This window comes from Misgurnus anguillicaudatus, chromosome 11, assembly GCF_027580225.2.
Source record: "Misgurnus anguillicaudatus chromosome 11, ASM2758022v2, whole genome shotgun sequence".
In the NCBI taxonomy this organism is placed as follows: Eukaryota; Metazoa; Chordata; class Actinopteri; order Cypriniformes; family Cobitidae; genus Misgurnus; species Misgurnus anguillicaudatus.
Window position 1 is genome coordinate 20,471,301 of NC_073347.2, and position 23,733 is coordinate 20,495,033.

Sequence of the window (23,733 nt, forward strand, 5' to 3'; positions counted from 1 at the left end):
GGTGGCTGCAGTAGTGATAAATAAATGTGTAGTAGGTTTTGATGGGAACTGACGTTTATTATTATTTTATACTTAAGACGGCATGCACTGAACTGCACACTGTTCTTTGCTTTGAACTTGAACATTGCTCTGAATATTCTTGGTTTTGCAGTACTTCATGACATTCCTGTTGTTTTGGGTGTGGGTATTGTTTTTGGTTATATATTGTTAATTTCTATGCATAAAGAGTTGCACTGTTTTGTGGTTGTTCCTCGAGCATTTTAATGTCATTTGTCACAAAGTGCTTTTGTATCCACCTTGTATTTTCAATGTTTGTAACTTAACTGACATGTCATTATTTCGTCTGATTTTGTTTTTAAACGTGTCCATGATGTTCACATTACATACATTTCCATCATCTTCCATGTTGTGCATTGTTTCCAGCCATTGAACTTGTTTATTGCAAAGTAGAGTATTTATTAAAATACGTCTGTATTATCTAAAAGGCTTTTTAAGTAAATAAAAGAAAATATGTCATTTTAAATAACACTATAATCACACAATTTTCTCTTTGTAAATTGTATTAGTTATTTTTTTCCCTTTAGGACGATTACTCAAGGTTACCTCTTCCTACAGTGATAATATGCAGTTCCTCCTAGAGAAGACCTCTTTATAGCCTAGAGATATACTGCAATACATTCTTTGCATTCAGACACTGTGTGAAAGGTTTGCGGATCACAGTCAGGAATGCAACACTAAACAGAGAAGAATGCATTGGTGTCCCTTTGCACAAAACATCCCACATTACTATGTGAGTATGAGCCTGTGCTTTTCATGAACACATTGGTGTTAAAATCATGTATTTGAATGTTTGTTTGTTCAAGTGTTACTGCTGTTGAACATTGATATTACATAATCTTACAACAAAGTTCTCAAAACGTTTATTTTTTTCAAATACTATTGTGCCAGAAGTGAAAATATTAGCAGTAAGGCAGTTATACTTTGTCATACATCTGCATGTGCTTATGTTTATATACAAAAATGTTCTCCAGAAACAAAAGACTAAATTTATTCCCCAGTGCTTATAAGGTTCTTCATATCTAAAATGCAGTAAAAAAAAGCTGTACAGAAATGCCATATGAAAACTTTTTTACGTTTTAATCCAAAATATTAACAAATATAGTAATTCGTGAAGTATTTAACTAGCAATATATTTTAAGGCTCATTTCCATTCACACTCTTGTGCTGTTGTGTTCTGCTTATTCTCAAGGCCTCTAACTGCTTGGCTTTCATCCAGCCATCTCTAGAAAGTGTGTTCTGCCCATGACTCAATGACAGCAACCTGAAAAAGTATAAAATGCACAAATTAGTATTTAAGATCAACTACATTTGGTTATTATATGGTTAGTGAAGGTTTACAAATAAGCCCACCTCGCAACAACCAGTAATCTATGCAGGTCTTCTGCAGTCATACTCTGAGGGTCATCTTTACGCATTTCTACAAAGTCCTCTTCTACCGCCTACAAATCAAGAGAGGTGTCAGGATGCAAGCTGAGTGAAATTATGCATTATTACCTGCTTCTCAAAACACTTAAATACGAATGGACGAGAAGATGTATTTGACAATTCCAAAAACTGTGTATCTGACCTTTGTGATTTCATCCGATATGGTGTAGTTTAGGGCGCGTGCCATGCTCAGGTAGATTCGGTACTTATTGAGTTGAGATGGAACTTGCGCTACTTGCACGGCACTCAGATACTCTTCAAGGTTAGGTGGATTCAGGATGGGCCGTAGGTGGACCTGACAGTCAGACTGAGAACAAATTCTTGTGTTAAATACAAATCACACATGCCTTAAATCTTTCACAATACCATTACTATGCTGTGCTTAAAGGGGACATATCATGAAGATCTGACTTATTTCATCTTTACGTGCTATAATTTGGTCCCAAGTGCTTGTATCAACCTAGAAAATGTGAAAAGATCAACCCAGTAACTTAGTTTTGGTAAACCATTCTCTGCAAGCATGTGAAAAAATAGGTCATTAAAATCTGGCTCCCCTTGTGATGTCAGAAGGGGATAATACCACTCCTTAATCAGCACTATCCAACCACCGCACTGCTATTTAGTGCAGAGATCAACTCATTTGCATTTAAAAGGACACCCCAAAATGGCACATTTTTGCTCACACCTACAAAGTGGCAACTTCAACATTATATAATAAATGATCTATATGATATTTTGAGCTAAAACTTCACATAGGACACCAAAAATTGACTTTACATCTTTAAAAAGTCATGTGAAATGTCTCCTTTAAAAGATTAAGTAAAATTTGTAAGTTCTTGTTTATAGAAATGTCAGACACCCTAAAATTCCACACAATCCCAATACCCCAATAAACAACACAGAGTTCCCTTTTAAAACTGTGTTACACTGTAAAATATTGTGTAGTGATCCTAATAAATGGCGTGTCCCGGCCACTCCCTCTAATGTCCTTGTGGTAACGCAACAGCCATGGCAACTACAGAGCTGAGATACAGGAATAGCATTAGACATTCCACAGGCTGTTAGAAAACGGCAGCAAAGCCAGGGTCCAGTCAGGACTGACGACAATCATCTGGACTGTAATGGAAAGATAAGGCCGTCTTCACAACTGCACGATGGAAACAACTCCCACCCTCATGCCAGTCTCCTGAGAGTAGCATTTGACCCTAGTCGCTCACAGGTGTTGGGAATTAGGAGGGCAAATCAGGGAGGCCACAGCCTTGTGTCTAAAAATTTACAATTCATATCTGAGCAATAAAACATTACTGTTTTCATGTAGCATAATTAGTAGAGCATTGTATTAGTAGTGCAAAAGGTCATGGGAACACATAAAATGATAACTTGCAATGCACTTAGTCGCTTTGGATAAACGTAAAGGTAAGCATACTTTAAATGGGACATTTCACAAAAAGATTTTTTAAGATGTAAAATAAATCTTTGGTGTCTCCTGAGTACATATGTGAAGTTTTAGCTCAATAAAGCATATAGATGAATTATTAAAGAATGTTAAAATTGCCACTTTGTAGGTGTGTGGAGAAATGTGCTGTTTTGGGTGTGTCCTTTAAAATGCAAATGAGACGATCTCTGCACTAAATGGCAGTGTCGTAGTTGGATAGTGCAGATTAAGGGGAGGTATTATCCCCTTCTGATATCACAGGGGAGACAATTTTTTCACATACTTGCACAGAATGGTTTACCAAAAGTTACTGGGTTGACCTTTTCACATTTTCTAGGTTGATAGAAGCACTGGGGACCCAATTATAGCACTCAAACATAGAAAAAGTAAAATTTTCATATGTCCCCTTTAGGGATGCACAGAATATTCGGACACCGAAAATTTTCCGAAAAGGTCCGAAAGACTAATATCACCGAAGCAATACGGCCGAAAATGTTGTGATGACTCAAACAGAAACTGCGACCTGCACATGCTTGTCTGAAGCAACATGTCTGCAGTGTGGACGTATTTCAGTATCCCTGTGTCTCAATTCGTTCCCTAGCTCCCGAGGTCGTGAATCAGTACAGATCGGCTCACATGCAATTCATGGATTAATATGCAAATTTAAGTAGGGAAAGTTTATCATTTGCATGTGTTTCAAAGGCTTGCAAATGTTAACATTCAAGTGATTTTAAACAATTTAACCGCAAAAAGATGCTAAAGTGAGCAGCTTTCTGTACGCACAGACGCACATGCGGTTGAATGTGTCCGCTTCAGTCAGTCATGAATATCACTACATGCCCTTCAAAGATCAGAACTCTTGATGTGTAAACTTTAGAGAGAGTTGCGCTACTGTGTATCAAACTGTAGTCCAATAAAATACATTTGGCGAATAGAGCAATGAAAAACAACCCTCCATCTGTGTGGGCGCGGGTTTAAGTGCACTCAGTAGTGCATACACGGAGAGACGAGTTTCAAAAAACAAGCGAACATAAAATCTTTCTGTTATTGACGGGGCTCATACAAACAAAATGATCTCACAGTATTCTTTTTCTAATAAAAACATGTGTTTATGTCTTAAAAGCGAATCTGTGTGACTTTTTGTTGACGTTCTGTTTTCAAACAAACAGAGCGTAGCTAACTCCTCCCGCTCCATACTGTGCTTTCATGAACGCGCACAACCCCCACCCCCAAATCCTTCTTGTCATTTATTGGCTGGAACACTTTGTTATGTTTGGTGATGGTAGGTTTGGCCACTGTGTTTTTATTGCAGTTTTTGGAGCCTGGGCTGTCTACAGAGATCGCGTTTTTTTAAAGTTTGATCAGCGGACAGGCAGCAAGCAGATAGTGAGGAGATGTTTGCTGTATGTAACAAAAAATGTTTATGGTTTAAAACACGTGAATTTGCTTAGGGCACCTTAAAGTGTATGTATAGATTACAGTCAGAAACCAGTCTGTGCTTATTTGGTCTTAAAGAGACAGTAACCTACTTAAATCTGTGTCATTAATGTAAACCCCAAGACAAAGAGAAAATCACTTCTGTAGGTCTAATAAAATTATAATCTTATTTAATAAACAAATTAATTTAATTCGATTTCTGTACCTTATGCTAATTTCAGACCTTACTTAATGTGCAACTTCGTTCTTTGTATAAATGTTTGTAATTTCTTTATTTGTTATTAGATTTTTCCCAATCCGATCTGTGCCTCAAAAACTGTTATGTGATCCGAATCGTACGTTTTGTGATCCGTCACACCCCTAGCAAGGTCAGTACACAGTCATAGCCATAAATGCAATGGTACTTATAATTGGCATAATTTCTTTTGGTGTTTCAGTTTCGGCCAAGAATTTTCATTTCGGTCCATCCCTAGTCGCCTTTAAGGCAAATGTATATTTAAAACAAGTGAATGAGACTCAGACCCATACCGGCAGAATGGATCGGCCTTCGGATGCGATAAGCACGTTAATATTGCAGGGGAATTCCATCTGATGGTAGTTGAAGTCGTAATCAACCTTCTGCCAAGTGATCAAGTTCCCCAATGCAGTGATGTTCCGCACACCTACACCAAAAACAAAGAGACAAGACTTTGTGTACAACAAACAGTATTTAAGAAACAAATGCATTGAAAAAAATGACCTGTAAAGTCTTGTTTACACTCCATTAAAGCAACAAAACAACTAATTAATGCTTTCAGTTTTCTAGTATTTGCTCTATAATCAATGCTCTTACCTGTGGCGTCCAGTTGACCTTGTTCCAGCTGGGTCTCATCCAAAAACAGGGATGTATTGTTGGCTAGCTGAAGAGTCCCACTCACAAGGCGATTAGCTGTGTAGTCTTTCTTGGGCACCATGCGCTGGTTGTTCATATTATGCAGGCTCATACATAGCCGGTATGACTAGCAAGAATAGTATAAACAACATAAATAACATTAACAAGCATCACTACTCCACTTTACAATCTTTAATCGATTGTGTCAATAATTTAAAATGAATTTGAAGATCTAGAAAAGTACATTTTAGATGACTTACAGATGGCACAAGATGTTGGATGACCCTGTATAAATGCTCAGTGTATGGAGAGCTTTGAGGACAGCCGCTGAGATTGAGAGTAAATTTGCCAAGAGGAAGAACATCACGTCGGCTATATCTACAAAGGAAAAAAGCAAACCTCATGATGTATAGTTTAGAGAAGCTGCAGGGTGATTGGATGGTGGTAAAAAAACTGTTACACTTATCAAAGAACATCATACCACAAAGCACAATTCTTGGAAGTAAAACATTACTATGTTGTATTATTTCATAGCACAGCATTTAAGAAGAGTTCAGATATGCAACAAAGCTGCCCCATATTAAAATAAGCAACTTATACATTAGAAATAAGATGAAGTATGAGATACTCTGCAGCAAGTGAATCTCCCAGCGTGAGATGGGTGAAGTAAGCAAGCAGCTCAGCTCTGATTGCTGCCAGCTCCCCACGAAAAGTGCTTAAATCTGAAAAGAGGAGACATGAGGTTAGGGTGAGAGCCATGTCAGCCTGAAACAAATCGTGACACTTTTATGCATCACATTGGGATCAATAGTGGAAGTCTTACATTCTCCATTTTCCTCCGAAGCACCAGAGGGCAGTAAAGGGTTGTTGTGCACTAGAGGTTGTGCATACAGCATGTGTAATCGTGGTACAAGTGATGCTGGTGGGCTGTGGACTCTTTGCTCCTCCAATGTTTCCATGCTTTCTGTGGGGCCCAGCAGTGAAGACTCTCTGCGAAAATAAGACATTATGGTATTATAAAAACCTGTGCTTGTAATAACAAGTTTCCAAAAAAGATGATTGAAATGATTACCTCTCATCTGCAATCACACTTAATGCAGGGTCCACAGAAAGGATGCCATATACTTCTAACATGTCATTCAGTTTGAAGCTATCCCAGTCTTCATATACCTGCCAATTACAGAGACTTAGTCTATGTGTAGGTGTGAAACAATTTAAAGCTGTACGCTACTGTATTATTGCAACAAAATTATAGTGTTAGCATGTATCCACCCATGACATCTTGAATTATAGTGTATAAAAAGCTTGAAGCAGCGAAAAAGTAAACACTTTCAGGTCTATTAAAATATGAGTTAAGAAAAGCTTGATGTTTGTTGTACCTTTCTACTCTAGTGTACTCCTAAATTTAACATAAATATAACATTTAAATGGTCTTTATAGGAGCATTGACCAATTAATGACATTAATGACTCTTGGAAAAAATGTAATCACAGTGACAACTACACTCATGAACCAATCACATTTGGTCTTTAAGATTAAGGGAGAGTTAAAAGTTAAACCTTAACAAGACAGGCTGGGCCTTTTTCTCCAGGCAAAGGGAAGTTCAGATCCGGACTGGAAGTGCAGTGTGAAGTAGAAGAGTTTTGATTGGGCGCTTCTGTCTCCTGTCGCTTTGAATCTGTGTTGCCATGAAAACCTGCAGAGCCCTGAGCTCCTGTGCAAACCAAATGAAAATTGTGAATGTTTGCATTTTATAATTAAAAATGTAATACAAAATGCATTGTTCCCACCAACCTTGATTGGAATCTTTCATCTGTTGTGGCTGTGTGTCCATTTCATCATCTTCCTCATAGCTGCGTTTATGTCGGTTTGGGGCATAAGAAGTGGAGGGGACCACGCGGGCTTGACTGGTGCCTTCATAACTGTTTCTGATCTGTTAAAGACCTTTAACCAAACTGTAACCGTGGGTTCACACGAGCCACGTTTGAGGCGTCAAATTCGTGTCTACCGTGTCTAGTTTGCCGCTTGAACATTTGAGTTTACTCGCTTAATCGCGTGTGAAATTTCAAAACTTTCACGTGGAAATTGGCGTTATGGGAGGGGCTTCTGCGACTCAGCTCGCTTCCTGTAATCACATCACTACTAGAGCAAGCTCCTAATTGGTTAACGTGGCACGTTTTTCCCCCAGAGTTCAAATTTTTCAACTGGCACGTTTGCCGCGGCAATGCTCAATTCGCGCAAACTAGACGCACGATTGAGGTGGAATCGCATCTACCGCGCTAAACGCCTCATTGCGCCGCAAGACCTGCAGACGCACGTCAATGTGTCTTTACATTGACTTAACATTGAAATCACTCGCGCTTGATGCCTCTACCGCGGCTGGTGTGAACGCAGCATAACACCTAAGGAAACTGACAGTAATCCCACACCAATGAAATAGTTAAGGGCAAACTAGTGAATCTAAAGGATATTTCCTTCACCCATTGGGATTCTCCTGGGATTGGGACACAATAAAAGGTTTGTCTCTCTGATGTCACTGTTTTTCTTGAGTTAAAATCCACCTGCTGATGTAAACATTCAGATGTTGATACTTATTTACAAATTATTTTAAACAGCTTACTTTTTAAATGACAATGTCACTTAGCCAAAAATGCATTGCTCTGTGTGAATGTTTTACTGGTTAGCATGGGAAGTATTTACTTACCCCACCCTCTGTTACATCTTTGTACTTTCCACATTTCATCAGCTGTAAGAACCATATTTAGAAACTATATTAACAAGTTCTTCTTAGACACAACAACTGGGATTACATTCGGTTGCATGATAATGGGATTCAACTGGTGAACTTACTTTAGAATTGGATGTAGTATCATTCATTTCATACACAGACATGAAAAATTCTGGATCAAACATATCCTGGACCATGCAGCGAAATTTCACTAGACTATTGGGTTTAAGGTAATGCAGGGGAACATCGTTCAGGGATGGAACCTAAAGAACAGATTAAAGACACCACATTTAAACTAGTGAACTATCCCTTACTAATTTGCTATTTATAATAATGGATTTGGCAGAACAGTTTCACACTCAATACAACCTCCAATGAAAAGGCAGGTGTGTGGCATTGTGTTATCTGTCAAAACAAACTGGATGGCTACTGTAAACACACGCAACGTCATTTACTTCTTTCGGGACACACTGCATGAATATGTAATGACTGATTGATGTGTGTCAATATCCTAAAAATGACAAATCAATCCATTTAAAACGGTTACCCAAGTGTGAGCGTCGTTTAGTTTCAGCTTCTCTTTAAAATACTCCACCACTTTCTTCTCCCAGTCTGGACTGGAGTCACTCTGGGCTGGATGTACACAAAGGATTTCAGTAGATATTAAAACATGATTTAAAAGCTTTTATACAAATTATTTAGATTCCTATAACAATAATGACAAAGTTATTTACTAACGTAAATAGAGTTAAAGTTGAAAGTTATTTGATTACATGAAAAACTGAGCTACTGTAAAATCGCAAAAGTCATGCTTGTCACCACATGCTCTTATGTTAACTACGTTACATGCATTAGTTGAAAAAAGAAGCATTTTGATCATGGCGCCTTACCAAACAGCCCTTCAACTACACCCAGTGGGTTATTAATCCAGTCGTGAACTGTAGGCATCGCTGCAGGATTTACAAACAAGCTAAAGTTAAAACTTATTCGCTTCTGACATGTACAACAAGCACGTTCCGCAGTCCAGTCCCACACAATACGCCGTGGCGGGAAAATTGCGTCATGAAAACTGCCACGTGACCTAGTAGCTCCTTCTACGCAAGGCCTTTTTGCTTTGTACAGTTTTCGATTTTATGGGGTGCTGCGCAGAATAATCGACATATGACATCAAAGCATCGCCTGCTTTCGAATCGGTCTCGCGTTGCATTGATGTCATACGCTGAAAGGTCTGCGCAGCCAGCATGAATTTGAACACACGCCTAGTAACTTATCTTTAAATAGAGTGAATTTACTCTTTGAGAAAGGAACTTGATGTGGAAAATTGTGGGCCTTAATGTAAAAAAAGGCTGAAATCCACTAATATAGGATGGTTTTGCTACTGAAAAAACTAAAGTTCGTTGAATTTTGTACGATCGATTACTTTTGCCTTGGTACGTATACCAGTCGTGACGCACTTTTCATAAATCTCTATATCATCTGCCAAGCATTAGACTAGATCAACGTACGAACAATTCAGACTATCACAAAAGTAAAAATCTGTTTTATTCAGAGCATCGCGTTAGCTCCATAGTGACGTACCAGGAAGCGGCCAAAGGCTGTATGTTCCGACTGGAGATCAGATCAGGCTACGTGTTATATGGTTGAAAATGGCTGATAGGAAACCCAATAACATCCCCAGCAGCAGCGCAAATTTGCTGTTTTCAACAGCCCCGGAGTTTAACTTCAGCCTGCCCTTCATACCTGTCAGTCAGGCCACTGGCCCCGCGGTTTTATCCGGAGGTGAGTTTATAAAAGACGAAATGTTGAAAGGAGTTGTTTTACTGGCTAGTGCTGTTAGCTTATCTCTGTTTTCAACACAGGGATTTTGCCTTTTGCATCTGTTTTAAATCTATATATGTGATTATTTTATTCCTAATCTAATAAACAGAAATATTATTTTTTTCGAGAGTTGTCATAGAGCCAATTGTTGTTTTTTTCTTTGTAAACTAATAGTAGTTGATTTAAGTGCCGTTTTGTGAGTGTATATAAAGATAATCTGAATATCACTTTGTCAAATACAGTTATATTTTTTGTAAATTTTGAGCTTTTCAAATTTTTAACCCTTTAAATTAAATTTTAGCCATTTACTGTATTTCCTTATAATGCATATAAGTGTAATACTCTGTTTTTTTTTGATGTCATCCTCCGGAGAGGATGTCAGTGAGGTTGGAGAAGAAGACAGTTTCCTCGGTCAGATGTCATCGGCTGCTCCTCCGACATCCACGTTCAATTATTTCTCAAGCAACACCAGCAACAGTGACCCGTTTGCCTCCATAGGTCAACAGCCATGCCCTCCTCCAGCACCCACTGCCATTCCATCAACAACAGGACCATCGCCTGTGCCCATTTCTGCCAGTCTGCCTCTAAACCCACCGATATCCCAAATAAACCCCACTCAGCAGTATGGCAGTGTCATAAATCAAACTTCTGTGGGTACATACACTCCACCACATAATTCACCAACTCCTCCACCTCCTCAGAGCTCCCAGCAATCATATAATCCATACCGTCACACAGCAGCCACTAGCAAAGTAAGCCCCTACATAATGGCTCCCGAAATACAACAGCAGCCCCCCAGTCAAACACCCCAGCATCTAAACCCCTACTCCCAGTCAGTCCCTGCCCCCTTATTCCAGACTCCACCAACAGCATTCTCAAAGGTTGGTTGTTTAATGTCAACTTTGACTTTTTATCAGCATTTGCTAAATTTTATATTTTTATATAGTTTCATAGCTGTTTATGCATGTGTTAATGTTATTTTCCAGCCTCCCCCTACGCAGCTTCCACCTCCACCTGCAGCAACCAACGTGACTGGGCCTTTGGTCCCTGCCAACCCTATGGTGCCATATACATATAATGTTTATGAACCCGTTCAGCCTCATTGGTTCTTCTGCAAACAAGTGGAGTCAAAAATGATCTGGCTTCCCTTTAGTATTCTGGATTCCATTCATCTGGAAGAGACCTTCAACTCAGGTGAAGTTTGATGTATTTAAATAAATGAACGAGGTGCTAACCATATTAAGTTTTGTGTTGAACCTTTTCTGTTATTGTAACCTAATTTGTTTAAGAAGAATTATGTAAAAATTTTGTTATGTATGCCAAGAACTTTTAGAGGAATGTGCTCACAACTTTGGCTGACATTTATTCTGGAATCTGTTGCTGCAGTTCAGCCAGATCCAGAGAATGTGGTACTGTGTACAGATGGAGGGCGATATGATGTGCAACTGTACGATCGCACTCGGACATCTGTGTACTGGGAGGAAGAGCCCACAGAGGTCCGCCGGTGTACATGGTTCTATAAAGGAGACACAGACAGTCGTTTCATCCCATATTCAGAAGAATTCAGTGACAAGCTGGAGGTTTGTGCTCCCATCAAGCGAAGCTTTGTCACCAGTTTACGGAATGCCATGATATCAACCACTAAATTGTAACTTGTGTCTTCTTTGTGATCTAGTCATGTTGGTTATATTTAAGACATCATTGGTTATAGAAGTCAATTAAAAGTGTGTTGTAAACTCAAACAAGTTTTTTTTCTTGCACTAAACAGGCAGAATATAAGAAAGCTGTTACCACTAATCAGTGGCACCGCAGACTGGAGTTCCCATCTGGGGAAACCATCGTAATGCACAATCCAAAGGTATAACATCTTCAAATGCTTTTAAGAAGCTTACAGACTAAATGATGCTGGGTGTGAATGGTGCACACTTCCTTTCTTGTTGCTTAAATCTGATTGGTTTCTCCTCAGGTCATTGTGCAGTTTCAGCCTTCGTCGGTGCCTGATGAGTGGGGCACAACACAGGACGGTCAGACTCGACCTCGAGTGGTAAAGAGGGGTGTGGATGATGACCATGATGAAGTTCCTGATGGTAAATATGACTTTAGACCTCATGGCTTATAAGTCATTTGGATGTTTTTTACCTTAACTCTTTGCACGTCAGTGTTTTTAATAAAGTTGCCAGCCAGTGCCAGCATTTTGAATGATTTTCAAAAAGTTTAATGCGTTCTAGAAAATTTTCATTTTTAAAAATATAAACATACAATATAAAATGAAAAAAACAAACAAAAAAGTTTCATCTCTTTTATCACATCTCAAATATTGGTATATTTCTTCAAAAACACAAAATTTTGAACAAAAAGTGAGAGATAATTGCATTTTTGTAAAGGACTTTTGTTAGAGATCAGATTAAGATAATCAAAACATACACAGAGTATTTACTGCTTTTGGATCTGTAGATTATTTAGTCTTATAAGTTGGGTAAGAGCGCCACCTGGTGGATAATAATGTGGATTGACGTAAAAACTGGTCTTTGTGTTTTCTCTTAATTAAAGAGATAACTTGTCAATGGCAGTGAACGAGTTAAAATCCCCCAGATTACAGAATAGATTTAATAAATACAAGTGAACATATTGGCTAGGTGGTCTTGGATTGTCTGAATGATGTAAAGTTATTAAGGTAAATGTATATTATGGCTAATTCAATGATGAATAATGTCTTCTTCTTTCTAGGCGAGATGCCTCAGGTGGATCATCTGGTGTTTATGGTGCATGGCATCGGACCTGTCTGTGACCTGAGGTTTAGGAGCATAGTGGAGTGTGGTATGTCACACATCCCAGCTCAAATTTAACCTAGAAAAGAATGTGCGACTTAAACAAAATGCATTGTGTTTGTACAATTATGCTTAATGCCTTAAAGGTGAATATAAAATAGCAATGATGACAAATGCATTAAGCTCTCAGTTAGTGCTGTCATATCCATATGCCCAACACAATATACACGTTTCTTATCAAATTGCTTCTTTGTGTTCACAGTGGATGACTTCCGCAGCGTGTCCTTGAAATTGTTGCAGAGTCATTTTAAGAAGGCTCAAGATGATCACGTCATTAGCCGTGTGGAGTTTCTGCCTGTGCACTGGCACACAGCCCTGCATGGTGATGCTACAGGAGTTGACAGGTAGAGAGGCATAACATTCAGGCACATTCAGAAAAGATAAACCTACTTACTTTAGATGCTTTAAAGTATGAATAAAAATCCCATGTTTACGTTCATACAGGCGGATAAAGAAGATTACCCTGCCTAGCACAAGTCGCCTGCGGCACTTCACCAATGAAACTCTTTTAGATGTCCTCTTCTACAATAGCCCTACCTACTGCCAGACCATTATGGACACAGTGGCTTTTGAGATTAACCGTCTGTATGTACTATTCATGCAGAGAAACCCAGACTTCAAAGGACGGGTGTCTGTGGCTGGACACAGTTTGGGTTAGAAACCTTTTCTTTCATGTACTTTAAAGGGACAATCCACTTTTTAAAAAAAATGCTCATTTTCCAGCTCCCCTAGAGTTAAACATTTGATTTTTATCATTTTGGAATCCATTCAGCTGATCTCCAGGTCTGGCGGTACCACTTTAAGCATAGCTTAGCATAATCCATTGAATCTGATTAGACCATTAGCATTGCGCTAAAAAACCCCAAAGAGTTTTGATATTTTTCCTATTTAAAACTTGACTCTTCTGTAGTTACATCGTGTACTAAGGCCGACAGAAAATTAAAAGTTGCAATTTTCTAAGCAGATATGGCGATGTAACTATGGAAGAGTCAAGTTTTAAATAGGAAAAATATTGAAACTCTTTGGTTAATTTTAGCGCGATGCTAATGGTCCGATCAGATTCAATGAATTGTGCTAAGCTATGCTAAAAGTGCTAGTGCCAGACCAGGAGATCAGCTGAATGGATTCCAAAAAGGTAAAAATTAAATGTTTACCTCTAGGGGAGCTGGAAAATTAGCATATTTTTTAGGGATGCACCGATAGGATTTTTTTGGGCCGATACCGATTCCGATTTAAACAGACAACTTCTGGCCGATACCGATGCCGATACCGATATTAAACACTTGTATACAATACTATACAGTTGGTCTATTAGCTAGTTTATTTCTGCATCAAATTATTTTTACTGAACATGGATTGGATCTAATGAACATTCAACTGACCAACATAATAAGAGAGGCACAAATTAAGCTAAAACAAATATAATAAGACAGCATGACAACCTTCAAAGGTGGTTTTTGCTATTCAGCATTTATTTTATTAACATCATTAACTCATTTTTTACATATAATGGATTTCTTTATGCAGTTAATTAATAAACAATCGGTATCGGCCTTTCTCGTGCTATTGCCGATATGCCGATGGTTTCAAATTAATCTAAAATCGGCCGATAAATATCGGTGGCCGATACATCGGTGCATCACTAATATTTTTTAAAAAAGTGGAGTGTCCCTTTAACTTTGATCCATAGATACAACCAATATGTTTAATCTCTTACTGTCTCAATCCATAGGCTCTTTAATACTTTTTGATCTGCTCTCCAATCAGAAGAATGGGTCATCTTTATCAGGTCCAGTAACCAATGGGAATGCCCAGCCTAATGATAAGCAGGTATCGTGGTGGTTTTTTTTGTATACATCCACAAATTGGTGTACTTGAACTTAACCTTATGATGTGTTTTGATTTGCATCATTTGAGTATGAGTGTGATACAAAACCATGATTTTATGAGCATGTGTGTGTTTAATTTTTCCAGGTAAGTCCTGTCATACAGGCCAGTGAAGTAACTCCTGTGGCGGCCGCTGAAGAAGAATCTAAAGAGGAAGAAGATGAGATTGGTGATCTGTCATCAGTTCTCCAGATGTTGGGCTTGTCTGAATACCTAAGCACCTTTGAAACTGAAAAGATTGACGTTGAGTCCCTAGTAAGAGAGAAATTAATTATATACCTTGTTTTCTATTAAATTAGTTAATGAGAATTTAATAATTGTTCCATATTTCTTTGCAGCTCATGTGCACAGTCGATGATCTGAAGGAAATGGGGATTCCTCTGGGACCACGTAAAAAACTTGCCAAATTTGTCAAAGAGAAGTTAGCGAAACAGGTAAATATTCAGTTATCTTATTATTGCATCAATAACGCTTTTATTCCTCCAGTATAACGCAACACTTTTAAACATGTTAATTGCTCACAACAGGCGGCACGGCAGGCGATGGTGGAGAAGGCTGTGGAACTTAGAGAGACATCAGCTCCTGTACAAACAGAAACCTCAGCAGAACCTACCAGCAGCAAACTGCCAGTGGGACGGACCATGTCCTCAATCCATGTAGATTACAACTATTTTGAAATAGGCACTGGCCAGGTAAGATGATGTATACACACACCAAGATGTTGAGATATGTTTTAATGCATGATGTTTGAAGATGTGTTCGAGTCTTTTATTTATGTATATGATATGTATCTTTGATAGTGATGTTTGACACATGATGTTCTCCTTCAGGTGTCAGTGGTGTATCATGCTCTTGACTTTGAACCAGTGAATTTCTTCGCTCTCGGCTCTCCCATCGGAATGTTTCTGACAGTACGTGGAGTTGAGAAAATCGAGGAGTCCTACCAGTTTCCAACCTGCAAAGGGTTCTTCAACATTTATCATCCGGTAAGTGGTGTGTCTAGTTTATCCATTACTTTACTGGAACTGCTTTTAATCTTTGTAGACCAAAGTGAGTTCAGACTGAAGCATTAATTCAAGTAAAAAATGATGACACCGTAATCTTGTTTTAACTTTTAAACCTTTCTGGATTTGCTAAATATCATTATGCATAGAGAAGTATAAATGAATGCCAGAAAACTGACATGTTTCTTTTGGATGATGCTTTCAGCTGGATCCAGTTGCATACAGAATTGAGCCCATGATTTTACCAGACACCGAATTGGCGCCAGTTCTGATTCCTCATCATAAAGGGAGAAAGAGACTCCATCTCGGTATCTATTGGAGAATTTATTTTGTTTATGCATGTGTCAGATGCATTAAAAATTTTGAGAATCACTAAAAATGGATTACAAAAGTTTTGTTAACATTTTCCTAGCTTTAATCTTTTCATGTCTTTTGTCCAGAATTAAAGGAAAGTTTGTCCAGGATGGGCTCTGATCTGAAGCATGGCGTCATCAGCTCTCTGAGGTCCGCCTGGCAGACCCTGAATGAATTTGCTCGCGCTCACACAGCTTCCACACAGCTGCATGAGCAGCTCGCCATGGTTGCCAGTCATATTAAAGCAGAGGAGGAGAAGGAACAAGGGGAAGGTGAGTCTGATGCATGTCTTTTTTCAATTTTATTATTTTCACGAGTATTTATCTGAATGCAAAACTGAGCTGCGGTGTTTCTTGTAGAAGCGCTTAAGATAGTCGAGAGTCCTGAGCCTCAGAAGGAAGAAGAGCAACAAATCAAAGTGGGCCTGCTGAATAGCGGAAATCGCATTGACTACGTCCTGCAAGAGAAACCCATTGAGAGTTTTAATGAATACCTGTTTGCACTCCAGAGTCACCTGTGTTACTGGTATGTGATATAAAGCATAAGAATACTGTTTTGTAGTTGTGCCTGTTTATTTTAAAAAGCTGATTCGTCTTTTTCTTTAGGGAATCGGAGGACACAGTTCTGCTCATTCTTAAGGAGATTTATAAGACTATGAACGTTCGCCCAGATCAGCCAGTGCATTGACAGTGTGGATCACTTAAAGTCAGATATCAAAAATCATATTACTTTGAAAATAAATCTATATTTTAAAACATTTTGACTAGGACTGTTTTTGCATTTTTGGTTTTCTTTTATTTTTTTCTTTGTAGTCTGTTGTATAAACAAAGAGTACACATGTATTATTAAATATGTCTTAAATTAAGAAAGGAAAGTGGAGTCTAATGCAACCACAACGGTTTAAAATGCTTTTTTATAGCTTGAATTGTGTAGCTACAAGTTTGAATGCATATTTAAATTGAACTTGATGTGAATCACACTATTAACAGGAAAATTACTATTTAGAGTTAGGGAAGGTAATGTATATGCTGTATGAAAGCTGTCATAATAAACTCAACTATTTAGTAAATGTTGTGTTTCTCTTATCTTTTTAGACAATGCTGTAGTAGATGTCACCTGCATGACATTCATTAGGACATAAAGTGGCGGTTTCCCGGACAGAGTTTAGATTAATCCAGGACTAGGCCGTAGTTATATTAGCACATTTCAGCAGTTTTTACAAACATAGCTTACAAAAAACTACTGGTGTGCATCTTGAGTCATAATAATGGCACATATATACATTACGATTTGTCAGTTCAAGATGTTTTAAAATTAAGTCTGCCCAAACATGCATTTTAGTCTGGGACTGGGATAAGCCCTGTCTGGGAAACCAATATAATTAAAAAGTAATCTTTGTAACAACAGCTCTCGACATTACATAGTCAAACAATTATAAAACAAAATGTTTATATTTATACAGCTGTTCCCAAAACCTTTTTCTTTTTTAGACAGTGTAAGTTAAAGGAAAACCCCACCGTTTTTCAATATTTTATTATGTTCTTACCTCAACTTAGAATAATTAATGCATACGTATCTCTTTTCAATGCGTGCACTTTTTATCTTTGTACAGCGTTTCTTACCTGTGTTAGCATTTAGCCTAGCCCCATTCATTACTATGGCTCCAAACAAAAGTTTAATTTTGTGCCACCATACTTACCCGTGTTAGTAACTACTCATGTAACAGTCTTTAAATAGGGAAAACAAGGAAGTGTTTGGTGGTTTCAAAATTCATACCTGTTTGGAGCCATAGGAATGAATGAAGCTAGGCTAAATGCTAACACATTCACGAGGCACTGTAAATATTATGAAAAAGACTAAAAAAGATAGATGAATTAATACATATACCTATCTTTTTTAATGCGTGCACTTTTTATCTTTGTACAGCTTTCTTACCTGTGTTAGCATTAAGCCTAGCCCAATTCATTCCTATGGCTCCAAACAGGGACGAATTTAGAAGCCACCAAACACTTCCATGTTTTACCTATTTAAAGACTGTTACATGAGTAGTTACTAACATGGGTAAGTATGGTGGCACAAAATTAAATTTTTGTTTGGAGCCATAGTAATGAATGGGGCTAGGTTAAATGCTAATACATTCAAGAAGCGCTGTACAAAGATAAAATAAAGCACGCATTGAAAAAAGATGGGTATGTATTAATTAATCTAATAAAATATTGAAAAACAGTGGTGTTCTCCTTTAATCATCACTACGGGATTTAAAGTTGGCATCACTTTGTCCGTTGCCAAAATAATGAAATTTAAGTTGTAGACTTGTGTGTGAATGTACCTAATACATTAGGTTTTGATAAAGGGAACACACATAGGCTGGTGCTGCCCATTTTATTTATTAAAAAGGAATTTAACAATTGCAACATCGGAGTCAGTTGATGCTGTACAGCTGATAGCCACAGTTATATTGATCTACCTGCTAATTAACAATACCTAACTTTAGCCTCATCAGAGGCAAAATAAGATACACGTGCATAAAGATGCATATGAGGTCCATGCTATCTTAAACTGAAATGAGAATTGTTCCAAAAGAGACATTAGGAACCAATCTGTGTCTTAGGTAAGTAGTTTTGTACATTTGCCTACAGTTATTTGTGAATGATTGTCCCTTTTAACAACTTATGCATTTACATTAGATCCATTTTAATCACAGCATGCACATAACTTAAATATGTATTTTAAGTTATGGCCCTCTCAACAAAAAGTGTAACTTCTAAAATATGTTCTTGTTGCATTTAAGATTTTAAAAAGTAAAACAAAACTCTGCATTTCAGATAATCCTGTTCCCTAACAACTCCTGTTTCCTAAAGGTCAATATTTACATATACAGTATGCAGAGTTAATCCATAACTAGCATCAAACCAAAGTTGTAAACAGTTTACACAGTACCAATTAATACCATCCTTCTACTGTCATAGGGTTTACTGTAATCCTTGGATTTACCATTACTTCAGTTCAAAAAATAAAGTACAAACAAAAATAATCCAGACATGTGACAATATTTCTTCATTGAAGTTTTCAAGCAAAAAATTGTGCTTTTGACTCATTCTGCTGGTTTGGTTTGAGTTTTATAAGCCTGTTTTCTAAGGTGAGTCTCGATCTCCTCTCTGAACACAAGCATGCCCAGATGAGAGTGCGATGCCTCATTCATAGCTTTGGATTGGATGCACATGCGGTACTGTTCTGGGGTCAGCTCATCAGCGCACTGCTTCTCGTGCCAAAGGTGAAAGAGGCCTGACACTGGTGTGCGTATAACAATCAGGTCACTTCGTAGGTACTTCCTGTACAAGTGGACATCTTCCACACCCCAACCTTTTACTTCCAAGTCAAACCCTCCTGCAAAAAATTAATTGTGATTATATTTATATGAATCACCCTAAAACTGCAAATACACATACGCATTGCACTACTTGTCTTAGGCGTGGTTTCACAGACAAGGCTTAGCTAAAGCCAGGACTAAGCCTTAGGTGAATTAAGGTGATTAAGCATCTTTTATACACATGCCTTAGAAAAAGACGTTACTGGTGTGGTGTTAGACAATTTGTCTTTAGACAAATCAATGGCACTGGCTTATTTTAAGATCTGTCAGTGTAAGTTATTTTCAATTGAGACAGCACAAATATGTATTTTAGTCTAGTATTTCAAGCCTTGTCTGTGAAACCAGGAGTTTGTAGCATAAATGAGACGAGTAAAGCATGCTCCAACTTACCAATACTGAGAAAATCTGAGCGATACTGACACGTCATGCCAAATCCAAAATCCCTCCAGAATCCAGCATCTTTTTTATGAATCTATAAACAGCAATTAGTTGGATTACTTTCAGTTTTGTCACACACTAGAGACTTAAATAAATTTAGCTATATGGTGTGATGTTACATACCAGCTGATGTTCAACGGCGGGTGGTAAATCAAGATTTCCATAAACTATGGCCGGATTATACAAACTGAAAACCACTGGATAGAAAACTCGCTTTCCTTTAAGAAAATAAAATTATTGTCATTCCCTAAGACATAAGATATTTGCAAGAGAAAAAGACCATGATGATTCATTTGGCACTTGGCAGGGAAATATATTTGGATTATATTTGGGAGTTTATGAACTTTCAAATTTGAATGAGGTTACAGACCTGGAGCTGTATTGAGACGACAGGTACTAAGAAATTCCAGTGTGAAGTAAATGTCAACATCACAGAAGAACATCAAGACATCACCACCCTTCTGCCATGAGTGAGCTCCAATGTCTAGACCACGGCCACGAGAAAACTCCTCATCCACAGGGATCAAAGTGTAGTTAGTAAAGTTTTCCTCGCTGGAAAAGATTGAATTACAATAAATTACATTGTACAAATCAAACTAAGATCTGCCAGTAATACTAAATAATAGGCCTATGATCTTTACCTACCCACCTTAACAGATTACATTTACAAAACACTCAAATGTAAGCATGTTTCTCACTGGTCAAGGCAAAAGAAGTACACAAAACTTAGAAGATATTTTGATAAATGGTGGCAAGCACACAGACGGCATCCATTGACTCACATAGTATTTGTTTTTACTACTATAGAAGTCAATAGGTGCACTCACCTGTGTGTTTACCATCATTTATCAAAATATCTCACAAAATCAAGAAACTCACACAAATTTAGATCAACATTCAACTTTAATTCAAAATACAATGTTTCAGATACATTTTCACAACATATTGACCGAGTTCAAACCTGGACATTTCCCGTAGAGACATCTTCACCTCCTGCAAGCCTTCCTGCCCAAAGTACACAACTGTGAGATGCACACGCTTGTCCTGCAGTATACAAACCTCCCTGCAGACAGAAAACAGTGCCAACCAATGTATACTAAAACCTTTGAACAAACCTAAATAATTCATGTAGTGTACTAAAATATGTGCTCTCAGTATTTTAGATGGGAAATTTTACAGGACATTTGAAGAGTTTGCTTCCAAAACGCGATAAATGCCTTTTTTTTTTTAGAAATGAGTAACCGCAAAAATCAGTATTGTATCTGATCAGTGTTAAAAAATAACAATATCCGCCCTGTTATTCTGTCATCTTTTCTCTCTTTTTTCTCAAAACGCAATAAACGCCACTCCTCCTTCTCTGCAGAATGCAATAAATCCGCTTAACCAATCACAAGGCACCTTTCCACGACAATGGCGTCGTGTTGAATACACGGAATCCTAGTTATCCTCATCTACTTTGTACTTCGTGATCAACAAACAAACAAAATAATACTTTTGTTGGCATTGATAAACCTGTGGTGGTTTTCTGTGATGGGGAAGATACGCAAGCCATCAAAATCTAATAATTTGCGCAAGAGGCACTCGGTAGACGGAAAATTGCTCGTGTTGTTGCTTGTTCATCCGACAGCATTAAGCTTCTGTCATGTTAACACATTGACCCCAGAGGATCTTATGAAAAACTTTCCATTATTTTACTCGAAGCCAACGAAAATCGAGCAGGACCAAAACATTTTACAGCTGATCGCTGTGAAAAATAATGCCAATAATGTTTTTTTTTTAAATCGTTGTATACAATTAGTTAACTAAATGAATATAACATGGCAAAGATGAATGCACATTTATATATTGATTCAATAGATTTATTGCATTTTGTGGATAAAAATAATCAGTTTTTATAATAAATATTTGAAAATCAAAATATGTATTTTTTTATGTTTTTTATAACCTAAAGATGCTATGTGAAAGTTTGTAACAGAAAATAGTGGTTTTCACTTTCTTGGTATAGAAAACACGTTTTGCCAGAAATTAGTCACAATGGATTTATTGCGTTTTGGAACCAAACTCAAACTTCATTTCTTGCTGGTAGACCTTTGTGGTGATGAAGCTGTCAAAGTGTATAAATGCATACTCTTTATGGTAATATCAATAAAGATAGCAAAAATCTATATAGATGGTCATTAAAACATTGCTAAACAACAAAGTTGTTGGTGGCTTGTGACACTTGCTTGTTACTGTCACACTGCATACTTTCTGAATGAAAGGTGCGTCTCGCACTGAAACTACGACACCCTTCTTACCTGAAGTTATGCAAGAACTGAACAAAAGCCTCAGTGCGGCCTGACAGTGGCACTATGATGTTAATGACAGCGTTGGCAGTATCTACTGCTGTGCTCCTCACTTTCATCAGGGGCCCGAACGGGCGGAAAAGGGTGACGTGACGGTACTCGTGAGAACTCTCTTTTGCAAAGTAGAGCTCATACAGTGTGCCTTTGTCCCTCTCTGTTCTGTAGAGTCCTGCCAAGAATAGCAAGTACACATAAGCTGCTAGACTTACTGTGCAAAGTTTACACCATCTTTATATACAAACAAGCAATGTTAAGTACACACAAATTTCTTACCTTCAAAAAAATGGCTTTCGGTGAACATCTGTCTATGCATAGGTATGTTTTCCTCCTGTCCGTCATCTTCCTCCGGGTTATTGATAATATCCAAACCCGCCTCGATCACCTCCACCAGCTCGTCCCTGCGGTCCTTACGCACAGGCTTCTCCTCTGGATGGCGTGTCAGGCCCATCTCAAGTTGGTAGACCTTTGCAGCAGTAAAGCTCTCGAAGGGTACGAGCGCGTACTCACTCGGCAGCCTGGCTCCCGTGTTCACCTCCGCCTTGTCGATTTGCGAGTGCAGGAACTCCAAGAGGTCACCGGGTTCATGATCTCGGCCATCAATGAGGTTCTGCTGCCCCGGGCCCTCCTTCTTTTCTTGTAGGGCCCTCAGCTTGTCGCTCATCTCCTGAAGCTCCTGTTTGAGCTGTGCAATCTGTCTTTTGAGGCTGGCTGCTCGGCTAAGGTGACGCTCCTCCTGCTCCTGCAGAAGAGCTTGATAATGATCCTTTCCATAAGGTTCCCCTCCCAGACCAGGTAGTACCTGGCTCACATCCGCAGGTGGGGTACACTCCAACAGGTAAGCGAAAAGCAGCAATATTAAGAGCAAGAATATACCCAGGAGTAGCCAGCGTGCCCGCCCCTGCAGAGGAAGCCCTCTTCTGGGCATTTCTGAGAGGCAGGGGTGCTATTAACAGCCACACTTTTGCATTCCCAACCTGTCAAGATCAAACTTTAAGGAGGGATGAGCTCTCTCACATCAATCCATTCCTACGTGAAGTGGAAAGTGAGACGGTAATAGTGTCACATGTCTCTTCTGGTTAGAGTCCTCTTACAGCATTTCAGTTTGATCAGATTCATCAGGAATGCGAGTATTTAAATGACAAACTGTCATCCTGCTTGCCCAATTTCTCTCTTTTTTTTTGTTCACGAGGGAGGCGTCATCTAAAACATACATTTCAATTGAACAATTTTAAGTAAGCTTTTGATTTTTAATCAATTAAATAATATAAAATGATATGACTGATAAATAGCTAGATATAAAATGACAAACATACAGATTAAATTAATTAAATAAATAAAAAAGGAACATATTGAGAGTGGTTGCTTTTACTTTATAAGTTGACTGTTACGTGTTTGATGCAAAAAATGATCGCGCAACTATTAATTTGATGAATGAAGTAGGCTTGTTTACAAACCGGAAAAGCAGTTTTTTACTGAGTTAAAAGACATTATGTTCTTGCAAACAAATATTAATATTCCGATAATCTGCGGTGTAAAACATCGAGGATCAAGTTACTTCTCTGAATAAATCACTTACCTTGGTAGTTGGGATCGCATACGGTTGTTGTTACCCGTTGGTTATAGACGCCACGGGGCAATGAGAGAGGAAGCACAATACAAATACATGTTATTTCCGCTTTCAGCCGCACTATTTCAAAATAAAAGTCCCGCGCGCGTTCGATTAAACGGAACAT

The 23,733-nt window shown here is 38.2% G+C and overlaps 3 protein-coding genes across 3 annotated transcripts; 1 reads left to right on the forward strand and 2 right to left on the reverse strand.

Moving 5' to 3' along the window:
* Positions 1-897: 897 nt before the first annotated feature.
* mcmbp (minichromosome maintenance complex binding protein) lies at positions 898-9,041 on the reverse strand. Its single transcript, XM_073873272.1, has 16 exons — positions 8,847-9,041; positions 8,504-8,589; positions 8,079-8,219; positions 7,933-7,974; positions 7,709-7,792; positions 7,023-7,161; positions 6,788-6,942; positions 6,301-6,398; positions 6,052-6,218; positions 5,824-5,950; positions 5,489-5,603; positions 5,190-5,355; positions 4,886-5,019; positions 1,628-1,792; positions 1,411-1,499; positions 898-1,321 (listed from the first exon to the last, which is right to left on the reverse strand). Exons 1-16 carry the CDS (start codon positions 8,902-8,904, stop codon positions 1,195-1,197), a joined length of 1,893 nt encoding a protein of 630 aa, XP_073729373.1. The 5' UTR covers positions 8,905-9,041; the 3' UTR covers positions 898-1,194.
* A 380-nt stretch (positions 9,042-9,421) lies between these two features.
* Positions 9,422-16,604, forward strand: sec23ip (SEC23 interacting protein). Its single transcript, XM_055171221.2, has 18 exons — positions 9,422-9,735; positions 10,147-10,655; positions 10,761-10,968; positions 11,161-11,354; positions 11,543-11,632; positions 11,741-11,861; positions 12,502-12,591; positions 12,805-12,946; positions 13,047-13,255; positions 14,335-14,432; positions 14,577-14,744; positions 14,828-14,923; positions 15,017-15,181; positions 15,320-15,475; positions 15,699-15,801; positions 15,934-16,119; positions 16,207-16,372; positions 16,453-16,604. Exons 1-18 carry the CDS (start codon positions 9,603-9,605, stop codon positions 16,532-16,534), a joined length of 2,916 nt encoding a protein of 971 aa, XP_055027196.2. The 5' UTR covers positions 9,422-9,602; the 3' UTR covers positions 16,535-16,604.
* Positions 16,605-18,215: 1,611 nt separating this feature from the next.
* On the reverse strand, positions 18,216-23,708 carry csgalnact2 (chondroitin sulfate N-acetylgalactosaminyltransferase 2). The gene is made up of 8 exons (XM_055170615.2): positions 23,577-23,708; positions 22,274-23,200; positions 21,953-22,169; positions 20,617-20,718; positions 20,026-20,207; positions 19,779-19,873; positions 19,608-19,689; positions 18,216-19,234 (listed from the first exon to the last, which is right to left on the reverse strand). The coding sequence occupies exons 2-8, from the start codon at positions 22,923-22,925 to the stop codon at positions 18,942-18,944; spliced, it is 1,623 nt and encodes a 540-aa protein (XP_055026590.1). The 5' UTR covers positions 22,926-23,200; positions 23,577-23,708; the 3' UTR covers positions 18,216-18,941.
* Between the last annotated feature and the right edge of the window lie 25 nt (positions 23,709-23,733).

Bases quoted from the DNA above. Each gene is read 5' to 3' on its own strand.
- mcmbp (XM_073873272.1), bottom strand. From the start codon at position 8,904: ATGCCTACAGTTCACGACTGGATTAATAACCCACTGGGTGTAGTTGAA. The intron at 6,399-6,787 runs GTTTAACTTTTA...TGTAATTGGCAG, and splicing joins GCCCAGCCTGTCTTGTTAAG to GTATATGAAGACTGGGATAG. The intron at 5,951-6,051 runs GTAAGACTTCCA...TCCTCTTTTCAG, and splicing joins TTCGGAGGAAAATGGAGAAT to ATTTAAGCACTTTTCGTGGG.
- sec23ip (XM_055171221.2), top strand. From the start codon at position 9,603: ATGGCTGATAGGAAACCCAATAACATCCCCAGCAGCAGCGCAAATTTG. The intron at 9,736-10,146 runs GTGAGTTTATAA...CATCCTCCGGAG, and splicing joins CCCCGCGGTTTTATCCGGAG to AGGATGTCAGTGAGGTTGGA. The intron at 12,592-12,804 runs GTATGTCACACA...TTGTGTTCACAG, and splicing joins TAGGAGCATAGTGGAGTGTG to TGGATGACTTCCGCAGCGTG.
- csgalnact2 (XM_055170615.2), bottom strand. From the start codon at position 22,925: ATGCCCAGAAGAGGGCTTCCTCTGCAGGGGCGGGCACGCTGGCTACTC. The intron at 22,170-22,273 runs GTAAGAAATTTG...TATTCTTGGCAG, and splicing joins CGAAAGCCATTTTTTTGAAG to GACTCTACAGAACAGAGAGG. The intron at 19,690-19,778 runs GTATGTAACATC...TGCTGTTTATAG, and splicing joins CCGCCGTTGAACATCAGCTG to ATTCATAAAAAAGATGCTGG.